General features: G+C 49.6%; 1 protein-coding gene across 2 annotated transcripts in view; it reads right to left on the bottom strand.

Moving 5' to 3' along the window:
- The window catches only part of COBL (cordon-bleu WH2 repeat protein), a 237,432-nt gene extending 220,191 nt beyond the window's left edge, over positions 1-17,241 (bottom strand). For both annotated transcript variants that reach the window (XM_040260219.1, XM_040260220.1), the window contains exon 1: positions 17,042-17,241. In XM_040260219.1, the coding sequence (XP_040116153.1) occupies positions 17,042-17,082 (41 nt within the window). In that variant the 5' untranslated portion in view covers positions 17,083-17,241. The remainder of the gene's footprint in view (positions 1-17,041) is intronic.
- Between the last annotated feature and the right edge of the window lie 6 nt (positions 17,242-17,247).

The raw sequence follows: 17,247 nt of genomic DNA, 5'->3' as shown, positions 1-17,247 counted from the left end.
CTGTCTTCTCCTGTCTCTCCTCATAAGGTCATGAGTTCCCAACTGGCGGCAGGAGGAATAACCCCTCAACCGCCATGGGCCCCCATTCCAGGGGGACTGGCGATCAGCGTCCCTGGAGGCTCTCAGAGCCTGCGGGCAGGTTCCAAGGAGGAGCAGCACGGGCCTGGGTGCGGCGGGTGGTGGGGTGGGGCAGCAGGAGGCGGGGTCAGCAGGACGGCAGGAGGCAGCAGCCCTGTCCTAAGAATGCTGGAACACAGCCACAGCTGAAAGTGTCTGGGCAGGGGGCTCTCCATTGCTTCATGGCCAGAGGTCTGGGGTCCATGACCCTGAGCTGCGGGGTTAGTGTCTGGGGGTCAGCGGCCCATTCCTGAAATGGTGGCAGTATGACACCCAGGGACAGACCTACTGAGGGGCGTACAAGACAAAAAGCACAGAAAGCCTGGAGGTACCCCACACCAGACCCACACAGCAGAGCTGCTGGTCTGCGCCAGCTTTGGTGAGGCCACTTGTGTAACGTCTCAGCGACATCAGACTGCAAGGAGAGCTTCTGGACACCATCTCAGCTGCACCCTCATCTCACTGCAGGCAGCTCCACAGACCACACTCCTGCTGCAAACACAGGCCACTACCTCTAGCCTGGACCCGGCTCGCTGGACTTGCTTCTTTCTTTACCATCACAGGTGTTAAGGTTTGCCTTCCAGTCTCAGAACTGTGGCTGCTGAGCACAGATGCCAGCATCCTGGGGGGGGCGGTTCCAACAGCGGGTCCTGATGCTGAGTGAGACAGAGTAGCCTGAGCCCAGTGGGGCTGGGCCTACATCCTGCATCCTGTTACCATGGCCTGTGTGATGCGGGATGCTGCAGGGCCACTGCCTCACGGAGAAAGCGGGTGCTTGCCTTCTCCTGGGAGGCCCTGGAAATGAAAGGAAAGCCAGCAGCACAGCCTATGGAGGTCCAGCTCCAGCCCACCCGGGCCAAGGCTCCCTGCCTCTGCATCTTCTCAGGGGCCTGACTGAGCCCCCACCACTCACATCTCCTGGAAAACCTGTCCGTCTCTTCTCCTTACACCTAGAACTTTCTCCAGGGCCCCCAGCAACCTTCCCACAAATACACCAAGTCTGCAGTGCAGCACACCCTGTGATCCTGGGTTCAGGTGTGGGTTAGCCTCATCACCTCACTGGATCCAAGTTAACCACATCACCCTGCTGATCCTGAGTTCACCATGTCACTCAGCTGACCCTAGGTAAACCATGCCACCAGCTGGCCACCCTCCCTAACCTCTTTGTGTCCCACTTTCCTCATTAAAACTGGGAGACAGAGTAGCCCCCTGTCCAGGCTGCTGCAAGGATGAAATGGGGTTACATACAGCAGCCGTGCAAACAGTGCCTGGTAAGCGCCCCACTGTCCGCATCCTCCCAGAGCTGCCATCGCTCACCCCTTGAGCCCCCCACCCTCCTGCCTCGACGGGAGCATCTAGCAAACAGAGGCTGAGTCACCCTCCACCCACGTGCTTAGGGGACCATTGTGGGTGGCCCACTGCTAAGAAGGGGCCAGACCCGGCCTCGCCTGCAGCATGATAAATGAGGAGGGGGGTCACACAATAAAGCAAGGATGCCATGGCTTCCAGCTGGCACCTTGGATGAGAAGTTCTACTTTGCCAGTTGATTGCTAACACCGAACAGGAAGACCATTTCTTTGATCCTGATGAGCTCCAGTCCTGGCGATGACTGTGCTTTCAAAGGCAGGAACTTAGCTTTGCTCCTTTTCACTCGCTGGTCATGAACTGCCACCACTGTCTCTACTACTATTTTAAAAGGAGATCTGACACAGGACCGGGAGCGCGGCTGTCACTGCAGGCACAGACAGCTGCGGGCACCGTGGTGACTCACTCTCTGGCATGCGCCAGGCCACCGGCTCAGTGATCGCAACGCAGTGCTGAGACGGCAACAACAGCACACCACCCAGAGGGCTGCACGCTTCAAAATGAGCCGCTGTTTCCACCGCTGGGATGAAAGCCTGGACTTCGCAAACCAGAGCCTTTCCCGAGCCCCGTCGCAGACTGAGCACAATGGTCCATCATTTCAGGGTCAGGCTCTGCATTCACTTTCAGGGAGCAGAGAGCTAAAAACGTCTGTCCTTTTAAAAAATCTGGGGACAGGACACACTGCTGAACGTGGGCTGAAAAGCCCATTATCCAGACCCAGTAATGAGGCCACGGTGCACATCTGCTTTCCTGCAGACAGCGAGGCCCGGGTGGGCGGTGAGAGGTGGGGCAGCCCACCCCTGGGATGGAGAAGCAGCAGATACAGAGGCAGGTTCACACTCCTCATCACTATTTCTTTCCTACAGCAAGAAGCAGTCAAGAGGGAGCTTGTCAAAGCAACAACCACTGTTGAACACCTATTATCTCAAGCTAATGAGCTTGGGGTAAGGGGTTGACTAATCTCTCAGACATTTTCTATGACAAACATAGACAGATGCATCAAAATTTAGATTGTATGCAGATCCAACCCTACCAGGGAATGTGTGAACCCTCTGAGTTCTTTTGTTTGGATCAGCAAATAGTCTTCCTTTCCCGATACTTTTTTACAGTGAATCTACAGACTTATTCAGTATTTAGGGCTTCCCTGGTAGCCCAGATGGTAAAGAATCTGCCTGCGGTGCAGGAGACCCAGGTTCAATTCCTGGGTCAGGAAGATCCCCTGGAGGAGGAAACGGCAACCTATTCCAGTATTCTTGCCAGGAGAATCCCATGGACAGAGGAGTCTGGCAGGCTACAGTCCAGGGATCGCAAAGAGCTGGACATGACTGAGCGACTAACATTTTCACACTTTTCACTTCCATTATTTTATCTAATTGCCAAACACACATTTTCAGGAAATCATCTTGTGGTGTTATTTCTCAGCAAAGACTCTACATAGTAGCTGATCAAACACACATGAACCATCACGGATGGATTCCACGGTGAACCTAGATTATTCACTTTATAGTCTCTTTAATGAGGAAAGGACACCATGCAATACTGTTGGACACAGCCCAGGTTTGGAGCAAAGCCCTCTTCCAAAATCCCCGCTGGTCCAAGTCAGGAGACTGCGATCCAAGCACAGCCTGCTACGCCATCTCCATCGCAGTCAAGAGGGGACCAAGGATGGAGAGGTGCCGGGGTCTCAGTGGCACCCAAGAAGTGCACCTGGAGAGCGAGTGGTCCCGCCCGCCACTCCTTACACCCCTACCCTCAGCACAGCAGGGACTAGAGAGCAGCAGAAACGGCTCGCTCCTCTCACAAAATCCCCAGCCCTGCACCGTGGGACCTCCTGCGGAGCAAGGAGCAGTCACCACTGCAGGGTGATGAAAGAAAAGGGGCACGAGTGAAACCGGGAGAAAGCTTCTGCTCTCAATGGTATGTCACTTCTGCACATAGGAAATAAATGAAAATGTGTTTCAATGGCAATGCCTATTCAGCATTATAAAGACACTCCCTACCTGACGCACCTACAGCACACGCTGGAGAAGGTGTGGAGAGAAAGGGGCCCTCGTACACTGGTGCTGGGAACGCAAACCGGTGCAGAACAGCACTACGGAGAGGAGCATGGAGGTTCTTCAGAAAACTAAAACAGAGCTACCATGTGATCCAGCAAGCTCCCTCCTGGGCATCTATCCAGAGAAAATTAATTTGAAGACATACACACACCCCTATGTTCACAGCAGCAGTATTTACAACAGAAAAGACACAGAAGCAACCTAAACGCAAGTGTCCATCCACAGACGGATGCGTAAAGAAGATGTGGTACGTATATACAATGGGATATTGTGTGTGTGCACTCGGTTGTGTGCGATGCTTTGCAACCCCATGGACTGCAGCCCACCAGGCTCCTCTGTCCATGGGATTTCCCAGGCGAGAATACTGGAGTGGGTTGCCTTCTCCAGGGGATCTTCCCAACTGAGGGATTGAACCCATATCTCCTACATTGAGGGCAGATTCTTCACTGCTGAGCTACTGGGGAAGCCTGCAATGGAATATTACTCAGCCATAGAAAGAATGAAACCATGCTATCTGCAGAAACAAATGGACTGAGAGACTATCACACTAAGTCAGTCAGTCAGAGAAAGACAAACATCATATGATATCACTTACATGTGGAATCTAATAAAAAGATAAAAAGGAATTCCTTGCAAAACAGAAACAGACCAACAGACATAGAAAGAAAATGTGGTTATCAAAGGGGAAGGGGTTTGAGGGGTTAATTAGGAGTCTGAGACTGATGTATACACACTGCTACGTACGAAATAGACAAGCAACAGAGACCTACTGTATAGCACAGGGACACCCTACTCCATATTTTATAATAACCTACAAGGGAAAATAATCTGAAAAAGAAAAAAATATATATGCATATGTAACCGAGTCATCATGTTGTACTCTTGAAATTAACCCAACATGGTAAATCAACTATATTTCAATTAAAAAATGAACACTCCCTCCCGAAGTAAAAAGTTAAGAGTGAAGCGCGCGCTCCTCCGGCACACGAGTGTATTCTTAACACTTCCCTGGTTTAAAAAGAAGCCATCCATTACATCCCATTAACCTCGCCAGCTAAAGTCTAAACACTGGCATAAGGATACGAATCATTTTAAACTCCGAGTGAGAAGTCTCATCAGGAAAACATTCCCAATGTATGATTTCCCCTGGAGTTGCCATTCAGATGCCTCGTCTGAAAAGCAATGGTTTCCACAGACCAACAGCAGACAGAAAAGAAATTTCCTTCCAACTTCACACATGTCACTTACCGCTTATAACTGACAGATGGAGAGTATGCCACACAGGTGAAGTAAAGCCTCACGAAGCAGGATAAGTTATTTGCGTGAGCGTGACTAAAAACAAGCTTAGAAAGAAAAAGGAAACAGACTGATGGGCACAGATCCTGGGGAGCTCAGAGCGCCTGTGCAGAGGGACCTTCAGGACACTCAGGTGCCCCTCGGGGGTGCTGCGTCAACCCCACCCAGTGAGGATGGCAGTCCCGTCTACCTGCAAGGCCCCTTGGCATCCGCTGCAGGACAGGCCAGCATCAGCACTGCCCCAGGCAGGCTCAGCTCTGAGAGTCACTTGGGCCGTCTTGACTCCCAGCTCCTTCCTGCTCAGAGGCCAGAGATGGGGGACATGAACCCAGGGAGATCCCAACTGATGCCCACCCACCTGCAGGGGCACAGGGAAGGCCGCTTAGCTCACAGCAACACTCACAGCTCGGCCTGCAGTCCAGCCAGGGCCGCCCACCAGAAAGCCCCACCCCAGCCCTGTGAGCCTGGGTCTGCATACCTTCCACTCTGAGGGCAGACTGGCTGTTGGGCAGAGCTGAGCACTGGGGTCTCCTTAAATGCACACACACAAGACACAGTGAGCTGAGTCAGCACCCCAGGCTAAGGAAGGCTGTGACATACTGTTAACTCCTAAGCCAGGGTCTAGCAGAGCACCTTCCGGGGAAAGAAGCTGCATTCGAGGCATCATGTTGATTCACAAACACCTGGTCTGTGCTCGACAAGAGCTCCACTCCCACCCCTTACCTCTCACTCCCACCCCACTTAGCTCTCCCCAAACAACACCCCACCCAGGCGACTCAGGGCTGCATGTCCGGAGACGTACCAACACGGTTACTGCCAGGTGGGCACCACCACAGACCCCTGCACAAGCAGGAAGCCACGTGGTGCTGAAACGTGGGCCGTTTCTTCAGGAAAACGCCCTTGAGAGACACAGGCAGCTCAGAAACAGCCTGGTACACCACCTGCGGAGGCCAGACGGTGGCTGGGCTCTGGAAGCTCTACCTCTGTGTGCCAGGTGACTGTGGGGTGAGGAGCAGGACACTGGCCTGGAGACTTCGGTCATGTGGCAATCCCACCCCCGGGCTGCGGACAGAATCACCGTCACCAACTTTGGAGGATCGGTGGGGGCCGCCCTCCTGGGCCAGGGCTAGGAACGCCTGTCCTGTCAGCTGGAAAACCTCACTGTCACAGATGACTAAGGCACTGAAATGAGGAAGGTCCGCATGCAAAGCATTTCTGCCACCTCCTCTGAGAAAAATGTCCAGCCCCAAAGGCAGGATTCCAAAATTGTGAAACACGATGGTCTGTCAAAAGAACTGATGAGTAACAAGGAGACACTTTACAAGGAAATCTTTTTCAATTTAAACGAATTGCATTTCCAAACTAGTTGTCATTACTTTTGCGAAGGCAGTAAAATCCTTCACCTAACCTCATTTAGGACACACACTTCATCTGTGGATCCCAGCACGTTAACCAAGCAAAGAGATCTGAGGATGGGGAGTGATGGGTGGGGCATTAGAGACACTCAGCTTCAGGATCCCCAGGAACCCTTTTTTAAAACTCTTTGGCTTTTATTGAAATATAGCTAATTTACAGTGTTATGTTAATTTCTGCTACACAGCAAAGTGTATATATTAACATATATATAAATACATACATTTATACACATATCTTTTTCATATTCTTTGTCCTTATGGTTTATCACAGGGTATTGAGTATAGTTTCCTGTGCTACACAGTAAGATCTTGTTGTTTGTACACCCTATATCTAAAAGTTGGCACTTACTAATCCCAAAGTCCCAAGCCCTCACTCCCCTAGCACCTCCCCTCTGGCAACCACCTCGTTTTAAATCCAGCGGGGTGATCTGGTGTGGGTGACAGCTCTGCAGTTCACTCTTACTCTGTGTGATGCTTCCCGGACACCATGAATCCCTGGGATGTCTTGGTAAGAAATGGTTTAAACGGAGCGTCAGAGGGAGACAGTTCTCAGTTCTACCCCAAGTCAGTTCCACATGATAATTACAGGTGGCAAGACAGATGGGCATCCAAATGGCAGATGGATAGGGAGTCTGGGCAGGGAGCTACTCTCAGTGGCAAATGTCTAGATTCTGGCTACACTGAATCAGTCTCTTTCCAACCTAATGGTTTGTTTATTGTAGATTCTGCTCTTAATTAATAGGGCCCTACTCAACACAACTGTATTTCAGTTCAGTTCAGTCGCTTAGTCATGTCCGACTCTTTGTGACCCCGTGAATCGCAGCACTCCAGGCCTCCCTGTCCATCACCAACTCCCGGAGTTCACTCAGACTCACGTCCATCGAGTCGGTGATGCCATCCAGCCATCTCATCCTCTGTCGTCCCCTTCTCCTCCTGCCCCTAATCCCTCCCAGCATCAGAGTCTTTTCCAATGAGTCAACTCTTTGCATGAGGTGGCCGAAGTACTGGAGTTTCAGCTTTAGCATCATTCCTTCCAAAGAACACCCAGGGCTGATCTCCTTTGGAATGGACTGGTTGGATCTCCTTGCAGTCCAAGGGACTCTCAAGAGTCTTTTCCAACACCACAGTTCAAAAGCATCAATTCTTCCGTGCTCAACTGTATTTTAAGTCTCAAGAATTAGCCTCAGGAACACAAGTCTCCTCTTTTGCTGTATTATCACTCCCACCCTAGCTATTTTTAAATTCAACTCCCTAACCTTCAGGTTTGAGAAAACAGCCAGGATCTGATTTGGGAGTCTGCTGCTTTGCCCAGGGCTGGAAGTGAGCTTAAATGTCATGTCCCATGTGCTCACACACACATTCACACTCACAGCCCATTTTCCTGTCTCCTAAAGTATCTGCCTACAATGTGGGAGACCCGGGTTCGATCCCTGGGTTGGGAAGATCCTCTGGAGAAGGAAATGGCACCCCACTCCAGTACTCTTGCCTGGAAAATCCCATGGACGGAGGAGCCTGGTAGGCTACAATCTATGGGGTCACAAAGAGTCGGACACGACTGAGTGACTTCACCTCACCTCACCTCAACCTCAGTTTACTACCTAAGCATTTAAGGCTTCAAGCCATTTCCACATTTCTGAAGGGTCAATACATCTGGTCCACTCCATGAGCCCAAGGCTATGTGGAGCAGATGCTGAGACAGAGGCCTGGCAAGGATCCCTCACCCTTTCTGCTGCTCTTCTCACCAACCCGGCCAACCACCCTCCCAACCCAGGCAGGAACCCAGATTCTCCTGCTGCAGCCACTCCATGGACCAGGTTTGGAAATTTTCCTCCCTCCTCACCTCTCCAGGCTGGTACCCATTCTTAACAAGCCAAAGCGGATAGGACATGCATGGCAGGAACAGAGACATCATAAAAAGTAAACTGCTGGCGCCCTGATCTGTTCCAGACAAAGGTGAGGCAGGGTCAGAGCCAGGCGCGTGCATGGGTTTCTCCTGGAGGCCTGGGGAGGCATCACTGCTGCCCAGTACTGCCTGCAGCCCAGGGCGGGCTGTCACAGGCCCACAATTGCGCCGCAGAGGAGCCCTGCACCGCTGCTGTGAGTGACGCTCAGACCAAACTGAGGATGCGTTTCCAGCAGAGGCCAAGGGGCTCCCGGGGCCGCTGGTCTAAAGACATCAGGGCCCCTGGAATCCCGGAGGAGGAGGGGCAGGGCCACCTGGCCTGTCTGATTACTTTCAACGCAGCTCCTTCCAGTCCCCACGGAGAGTCAGAAGCTCAAACGCGTCAGCAAGGACCCTGGGCCGCTCCCTGGTCCTGTCCCCTCGTCTTCCATGACTGGAAAGGAGAGGGTATAAGGACAAGGCTGGTGGGGAAAATGAGGAAACGGGAGCCCTCAGGCATTGCTGGCTGTAACGGTGAAGAGCGTTGCTGCTGTGGAAAGCGGGGTGGCGACCCCGAAAGAGTCAATCACAGAGTCCAGTTATCCCACCCCAGGGCGAACTCAGAAAAGCAGTCAGAGCGGGACCTCCAGAGAAGCATCACTCACAGCAGCCAACAGTGGAGGCAAAAGTGTCCACGGACAGATGAGTGAACAAACCAAAGGCGGGAACACACATTCAGGCTCAAAGAGGAAGGAAATTCCATACCTGCTACGACAAGGACATTCTGCTAAGCGACATAAGCCAGTTACAGAAAGACAAACACTTCAAGATTCTACCTTTCTGAAGTCCCTGAACTCAAATTCACCCAGACAGAAAGTAGGACGGTAGGCGCTAGGAGCTGGCGGCAGTGGGGTGGGGAGTGACTGGATACAGAGTTTCAGCCTGGGAAGAAAACAATTCTGGAGAGGAATGGTGACTGCTGCACAAGAATGGGACTGTACTTAATGCTGCTGAGCTGTAGAGATGGCATGTCACGTAAATCTTACAATGATTAAAAACAGACTGGGTCACAGACACGAGCAAAGGGATGTGCAACTTGAGGATCAGACCCTCAAAATAAAGGGCAGGTCCTCTGCCTCCTCCCACAATCGGCAGGGCCGGAGCAGACGGGGCCACACACGGGCCACACCAGAGCCACCAGATGTGAAGAAGCAGGTGCCCTTGGACTTGGTACCTTGTCTTAGCCTCTTCAGGCTGCTTTTACAAAACATCACAGACTAGGTGGCTTATAAGCAATAGGTACGTACTGCTTGCAGTTTTGGAGGCTTGAAGGCCAAGGCTGGGTGCTGGTGTGGTCCAGGGACCTCTTCCAGGTCGCAGATTTCTTTCTCCCCCTATCTCCATGGGTTAGAAGGGTCAAAGGGAGCTCTCAGGGTGTCCTTCATAAGGGTACTGATCCCAGTAGGGAGGGCCCGGGCCCACCCTCATGTCCTAACACCTCTAGGAGCCTACCTCCTAATACCTTGGAAAACCCTAATCTCACACAAGGGTTTCCAGCAGGGGAATCAGAACAACCAACGAGAGGTGAAGGTCAGGGGTCATTATCTGAGATGTGATGAGGGGTTTCAATGGCTGTGAATGGAGCCCCCAGCTACACCTAGTGGAGGAAGCAGGAGCTACCTGGGAAAGAAGAAAAGTCGCCGGGCCCTGGGGAGAGAGGAAGCCCAAGAGAGCAGGGTGCACTGCCATTCAGGAAGAAAAAGGGGACAGTGAGAAAGGAGATGCTGGACCTGCATGCCCACGAGGGCGCCACTGCCGTACCTGGCTGCTGACTGTTAAATGAATGAGACCTGAAGAAAGTGAAAGATTCAGTCTCACATTCCAGCGGCTCCAGACAGGACACAGACACAGAGCATCTTCATCCTCACGGTGTTCCGCTGAGCCGGGAAAGTGGCAGCAACCACTCCAGGCTCAGAGGCCACTTTAATGCTGCACATCCGACACCTGGACCCGAGTCTTCCTATTCCTGAGCCTGTATTCTTTCCACTAAGCCTGCCTGTCTGCCTTTGATGAAGAAAGTCAAATTGGATTAATGGCCAAGCACAAGGAATTTTGGATTAGGGAAAGATCCCTGCCTGGCCCAGCAAGGGTGCAAGCACATCCATATGTGTCCACGTGTGTCCACAGAGGAAAACGGCCTGCTGTCCCCTACCTGAAGGAGGGGAGAAGGTCTGGAAGTCAATATCCCTTGTCTGGGATCCTGGGTAATGTGGTGAGAAGGAAGAAGAAAGAGTGATGAAGCACGATTCCTGGTTATCTGGCTCACCTTTGGGAGTCCTTGTCAGTTTGAGGGGAAAAAGATAAGGACTTCAATGATCTTTTGAAAGCGATCAGTGTCTCCTAAAAAGAGACCTCCACTTGGTTTGGTGGAGGTGGGGACTGGAGCTGCAAAAGTCCCCAAAAGCATTTATGGTCTGGGAACCTGTCTCATCAAATGGATTGCAGTAAAATATGTCTGAGTTGCTGCTTGACAAGCTTTTTCTTTTTTAAAATAGAAATGTTTTTGGCTGTAAAATTTATTCTAATTGACCTTAACCTGTAGAAGACATGGTCCTGGCAAGCAACAGCATAGCAGCTAATTAGGAGACCAACAGAAGAGAGTACAAACCCTACAGGCTGCAATGTATCCACCCAGCTAGGGAAGTGAGCATCCTTGTCCCTGAAGAGGAGGACTGTCCCTGAGATAGGCAGGAGGAAACGTAGCAGCGGCTGGAGACCCAAGAGAGTGCACAGCAAAATCTAGTTCAGAATAAATAAACACCATCAGGTCCTCAAATGTGCAAGGACAGAGGAATAGATAAAGAAGATATGTTACCTGTACCCAATGGAATGGTGGCTCAGATCTGCCTGTCAATGCAGGAGACCTGGGTTCAATCCCTGGGTCAGAAAGACTCCCCTGGAGTAGGAAATGGCAACCCACTCCAGTATTGTTGCCTGGGAGATTCCATGAACAGAGGAGCCTGGGGGGCTACAGTCCATGGCATTGCAAAGTCAGACACAACTGAGTGACTGAATATGCACACATACAAAAAGGAACAAAATTGGGTCATTTGTAGAGACATGGATGAACCTAGAGACTTACCAGAGTGAAGTAAATCATAAAGGGAAAGAAGAACATCAGGTATTAACACACAGACGTGGAATCTATAAAAATGGTCCAGAGGAGCCCACTTGCTGGGCAGGAATAGAGAGACATACTTGAGAACGAACTTGTGGACACGCAAGAGGAAGCGGGGCGTGGGCTGAATGGGGAGACTGGGACTGACACGTGTATGTCACCATGTGTGAAACAGACAGCCAGCAGGAACCTGCTCTACAGCACAGAGAGCTCAGCTCAGTGCTCTCTGGTGACCTAGAGGGGTGGGGTGGAGGGGGAGCAAGGGAAGTCCAAGAGGGAGCAGATACATGTATACATATGACAAACCTAGACAGGATATTAAAAAGCAAAGACATCACTTTGCCGATAAAGGTCTATATAATCAAAGCTATGGTTTTTCCAGTAGTCATGTAAGGTTGTGAAAGGTGGACCATAAGAAAGGGTGAGTGCTGAAGAATTGATGCCTTTGAATTGTGATGCTGGAGAAGATTCTTGAGAACCCCTTGTACCTCAAGGAGATCAAGCCAGTCAATCCTCAAGGAAATCAGCTCTGAATATTCATTTGTAGGACTGCTGCTGCAGCTCCAATCCTTTGGCCATCTGATGTGAAGTGCCAAATCACTGGAAAAGACCCTCATGCTGGGAAAGACTGAAGGCAGTAGAAGAGAGCAGCAGAGAATGAGATGGTTAGAGAGCATCACCAACTCAATGGATATGAAACTGAACAAATTCTAGGAAATAGTGAGGGACAGGGAATCCCGGAGTGCTGTAGTCCATGGGGTCACAAAGAGTCAGACACGACTTAGCGATTGAACACAACAATAGCTGATTCACTTCATTTTACAGCAGACACTAACAATATTGCAAAACAACTCAATATCTCAATTTAAAAAAAAGAACCAACATCATCAGGTCTTGAAAACAATTACCATCATTAGCTTTGTATAAAAGCAAATGAAACCATACAAAGTACAAGCAAGGAAAACCCTGAATACTACGGCTGGGAGAGACAAGTAAAAAATAAAGAATTATGGAAACATGAAGGAAAAGTGATAAAGTTGACGACACTGTCATCAATTCAGGTGCTGAAAGCCAGCAAGTGGTCCTGGAAGATGAACACTCCAGTGACAAGGTGAAAGTGAGAAAACAAAGGTATAAGGTGGAGGGGGGTGGAATTTGCTTAAATGAACATTATAAATAGTAAAAAGGTATAGTATCAATATGTCAATAATACAAATCAATATTAACTAGTTTAACTGAAGAAAAAATTACAAAGGTGAAGATATATAAAAACCTTCAGTGAATCATGAAATACCAAAGTAACTGAAAAAAAAATTTACAACTAAAATTATCCAACACATACAATTCACAGACTCCACAATTAAATGCAGATGGGGAGAGGATAAAGGGGTGCTGGAAATACACATGTAAACACACTGAACACTTTTACTTAGCTCAGACCTACATCACAATCAAGTGTTCCTATGTTTTAAATTTGCACAATGTCAATCTAAACACTACTTTGGTGTCAAACATCTCTACTCACTTTTAAAACTTATGACCAATTGCAAATTTAAATTTAACAGCAAAGCACAGAAGGCCTAGAAACCTAAACTACTCATCGGTGCGCAGACAACCCACAATCACTGCTTTCCTAATAATTATGGAAGCACTTTCAGGTGTTCACAAATTATCACTTCACGTCCCAGGTCCCAAATTAAAGAGGCCACCAGACCCAGACCTGCATGCTCGTGGGGGGGTCACTCGCCTGGACCTACCTAATAATAATCTGATTCGCTGGCACCAGGAAATGTCAGCCGACGAGGGAAAGAGGTGGAGTCACAGGCTGCTGTGCCTGGTACCGACATCTTCACACCAAATTTAATCACATATTAGCTGCAGCTCCATCACACAATCACTGAAAAATACTTACAATGCTCTATAAGCTTACCTGCTATTGTAACAGGGGAATATTCAACTTCTCTAATGTATTAAAAAATATTAAGAAAAACTATTACAGAAGAGTAAAATTCTGAGATCTCCTCTCCACTTTATATCAAACAAGAACGAGTTTTGATGTCCTTAAATGAACTACTGACTTAAAGAAGAGCTCAGAAGTAACATCTTAAAAAAACAGCTCCAACTGGATGGGAAAATTTTAATGTAGCAAATAATCAGGCAGGCTGTCTTTTTAAGGATATAAACACACTTTCTAACAGGTTAGCCGAAAGCCTAGAAACCTTAAAAAAAAAAAAAAAAAAAGGGGCCCAGAAGCCTAAACTTGTTTTTACAGAGCACACCTGCTAATATTTCACTATCTTTGCATGCTCGTGAGACATAAGGCAGAGAATGCCAAGGTGGCCCCCCAAGTTCACGGTCAGGAGCAGCAGGCCTCCCGTACTTAGCGGTATGTTCGGTGTCAACAGGACTCAAGAAGCTCAAGTTACCCACTTCGATTAATCTCTTTGAAATTATTTCATTGTGTTCTAATGACTTGATTAAATAATGACAAATTTATGCAGAGAAGGGAATACCAGCTATGTCTTCAGGGAGCACACATTCTGGTGAAACTGACTCACAAACTTTCACTGATATTTACACAAGCATGAAGCCAATGGGCAAAGGCACCAGCTGTTTAGACATTTCATGTCACTGGAGACTATTTTATCCTACAGAAATACGCATTTCCACCACAGGGAAAAAAAAATTAACTACTATCCTGCCAAACTCACCAATATGCTGCCTCTTGTTCCTACCAGCTCCAGTGGGAAATTTAATCCTGTGTCCACAACCAACTACCGGGATGTGGGTGTATGCACGCATGCCCAGTTGCTCAGTCATGTCTGACTCTGTGACTCCATGGGTTGTAGCCCACCAGTCTTCCCTGTTCATGAGATTTTTCAAACAAGAATATTCGAGTGGGTTGAACTACTGGGGTAGATCTCACAAATACTCAAACAGATAACTAAAACTAAGCCAAAAAACTTTGCCTTAAATGGACTTGGAGATATTTTAAAACTTTACTCAAACGTAATTCACCTTTACTTGCATTCTAGAATATTCTATCAATTAGTATACCTCAACTAAGGTCTGAAATTCTTGAAAAGTCACACGGTCTGATTGGTTAGTTTTTGCCTATGTCCTCTTTCCTAAAATAATACTTTTCCCCAACAGTTTTAAATTAAGTTAGCCCTAAGATATGGTTTTAATGAAATTACTAGTAAAAACCTAAATTCCAGTCCAAATAAAATGTATACTTGTGCTCTCAACAAAGGTAACTAATAACTATATATTAATAAATTAGGCAGACATACAGTCAGTGAGTTTACATTCACTAATGTATCTGGCCCTTCAGTAATTCTCAAGAAGGACTGTCATACACATTATTTTATAAGGTGACATGTCCTTAATTCGGTGTCCCCCATCCAGCCCATTTCTACATAACACAAGGCAAAGCGCCAGTCTCAGTGAACGACAACAAATTCATCACATCAGTCATCTGCCATGGTGTAGAAAAGTAATAGCTTAATGAAAGTGGGATTAGATAACCAATCATGGCACTATCAGAGAAAAAACATATTCCCTGGAGCATGGAGCATGTGGCAGGCATTACCTTATTCTTAGGCAACAGATCAGAGGAGACGGTAATTTTGGTGAAGAACCAACAGAAGCTGACTGCCACCAATAATGTACCAAAGCCAGAAATTTCACATCTGTATCTTTCCTTTCTGATAGGCAACCAATACACCCATATTATATAAAACATTCAAAGAAAAACAAACAAACAAACAAACAAAAAACCCCAAGACCATTTCTGCCCTCTGATTTTAAGCATGCTGCATTTGGTTGGCGTCTGTTCACTAAAAGGTACTAAAACAAAAGATACGATAATTGAGAATAAGAGATTTTAAAACATTATGTCTGTGTTTCTTGGTCAAAGATGTTCGTATAAGACAATAGGAGGCTGTGAGTGTGACTAGAGAGTCAAATGCACCAAGAGTAACAATCTCAGGTTTGTTACCATATCCACAGCAAAAGCCCCTAGTCTCTGCCGGCGGGCTTGGACTTGAAGGCCAGAGGCCCGCAAAGCACCACGAACCAGACTGGGTGGGGGGTGGCGGTGACTGACTTTCTGCTCACACAATACCACCCTGGAAACAGTGTCCCAAGTTTAGAATCCCCATTTCTTCTACAATCAGATTCTTTTAAAGGATTTTACAAGTACTTTTTGGATACAGTTTTGCTGACCTCTTAAATGTTTGTTGACCTCTTAAATGTTTGCTGACCTCTCCAAATATAAGATAGTTTTGCCAAAAGGGTTCCGGTCTCCGTAAACAGACTCATTAAATAACCTCTCCAATGGAGACAGATTAGCAGCAATTCTGTTTCACATTTCTCGATGTCATTTTGCGATGCCCACTACCATGAGAAAGGACTTTCCACATTTCTTTTCTTTGGGGGAGATTTGTTTGTTCAAAGGGAATTACATAACTGCCACTAAGCGCACAGAAAAAAAAAAAAATTAAAAAAGTTCCTTTTAACATTCCTCAGCTTCAGGATTATTTGATTTGCTAACCTGGCTCACTTTTTCCTGGCATTAAAGGCAGAGTTAAAAAAGAAAGAGGCAGTTTTTGAAAACCGTTTGCGCACTCAGCCTATGAGTACCCGCGGGCAGGATGAGTCAACGGGACACACTGCAAGGAAAAGAGATTAGTTGTCCCCAAAGCTGCCTCACTGGAGACCAGTTGCTAGAGTGGAACGTGGGCCCCTTCGGTAAGCAGGTGCAGGGCCCACCCCAGGCACTCATTCCATTTGCAGGACTCATCACACATTCGCTCCAGGCCCTTGAGACAGCTCGCAGGTCCTGGGTGTGCCCCGTGGAGACACACTGCCCCGGCAAGCCGAGCGCACGACCCCTTGAGCGCTGAGCGCAGGCCACCGGGCCCGGCGGGGGTCCTGCACAGCCCAAACTCCAGCTCGGGATCTGGTTAAAGAGCAGGGTTATTTTTCTTATATTACGGAAATTACTCTTTCAGCGAGTAGAATACGAACGTGACCTGTAATCCGCACACACGAGCTGTGGGATGTAAAACAGACCCCGCGAAGGTTTGGGCAAAAGGATCGGCCGCGCAGGCACGGATGGGAGCTCCCACTTTAGTGAGATGCTGGGGTCCCCGGGGCGGGCCCGGTTCACTTGCCAGTGCCCTGTACCGAGGAGCCCCGAAAAGTCAGCCAGGGAGGGGAGCAGCAGAAAACCTCCAGGGCAATGCCGTGTACACAGCCTTCCCGAGACCGCGGCACCCAGGCGCCTCTGGGTGCTCGGACCCTGCTCCCCTTCCTTTTGTGGGGAGGAGGAGCGGACGGTGGGGCGGGGTGACCGACTGGAACACAATCACCCAAGGGGCAAGTCAGCGACAGGGCTGGGGCCTCGGCCGGGTCTCCACCGCCTTCCTCCCCTCCCGCAGGGGGAGCTCTCGCGGGTGGCAGGGAAAGTTCGTGGGGCTCCGCCCGCGGGGACCCCCCAAAGGGAGCGCACAATCCCCAAAAGGAGCGCGCACACAAACGCACACACGCGAAAAGCGCCGGGGCCGCAGACTGACACTGTTACCCGGGCAACGACCTGGGCGCACAAAGTACACAACTCCCTTCCCCCGCCGGGCGCGGGCTCGCGGCCCCGAAAGGGGCGCCCCGTGCCGAGTGCACGCCGCGCGGGCGCCGGCGTCGGCGGCGAGGGGAGCCCGGGGCGGCTTACCCGGTCGGGGGCTTGGCCGCCGAGGCTCGCGACGCGTCCATGGAGTCTGCGGCGAGGCGGGGCGCGGGCGGCGCTCGGGCCCCGCGAGTCAGGCGCTCGCAGCCGCCGCCGCGGCCCTCATTCACTTTTTCCGCGCTGACCCATCGTCCTCCGTCGCGGGCCGGCGGAGGACAGCGGCCCGGCCGGAACGGCAGAAGGGGCTGGAG

The sequence above is a fragment of the Oryx dammah genome, unplaced genomic scaffold (genome assembly GCF_014754425.2).
Source record: "Oryx dammah isolate SB20612 unplaced genomic scaffold, SCBI_Odam_1.1 HiC_scaffold_18, whole genome shotgun sequence".
NCBI lineage: Eukaryota > Metazoa > Chordata > Mammalia > Artiodactyla > Bovidae > Oryx > Oryx dammah.
This window is presented reverse-complemented; position numbering and strand designations above follow the sequence as displayed.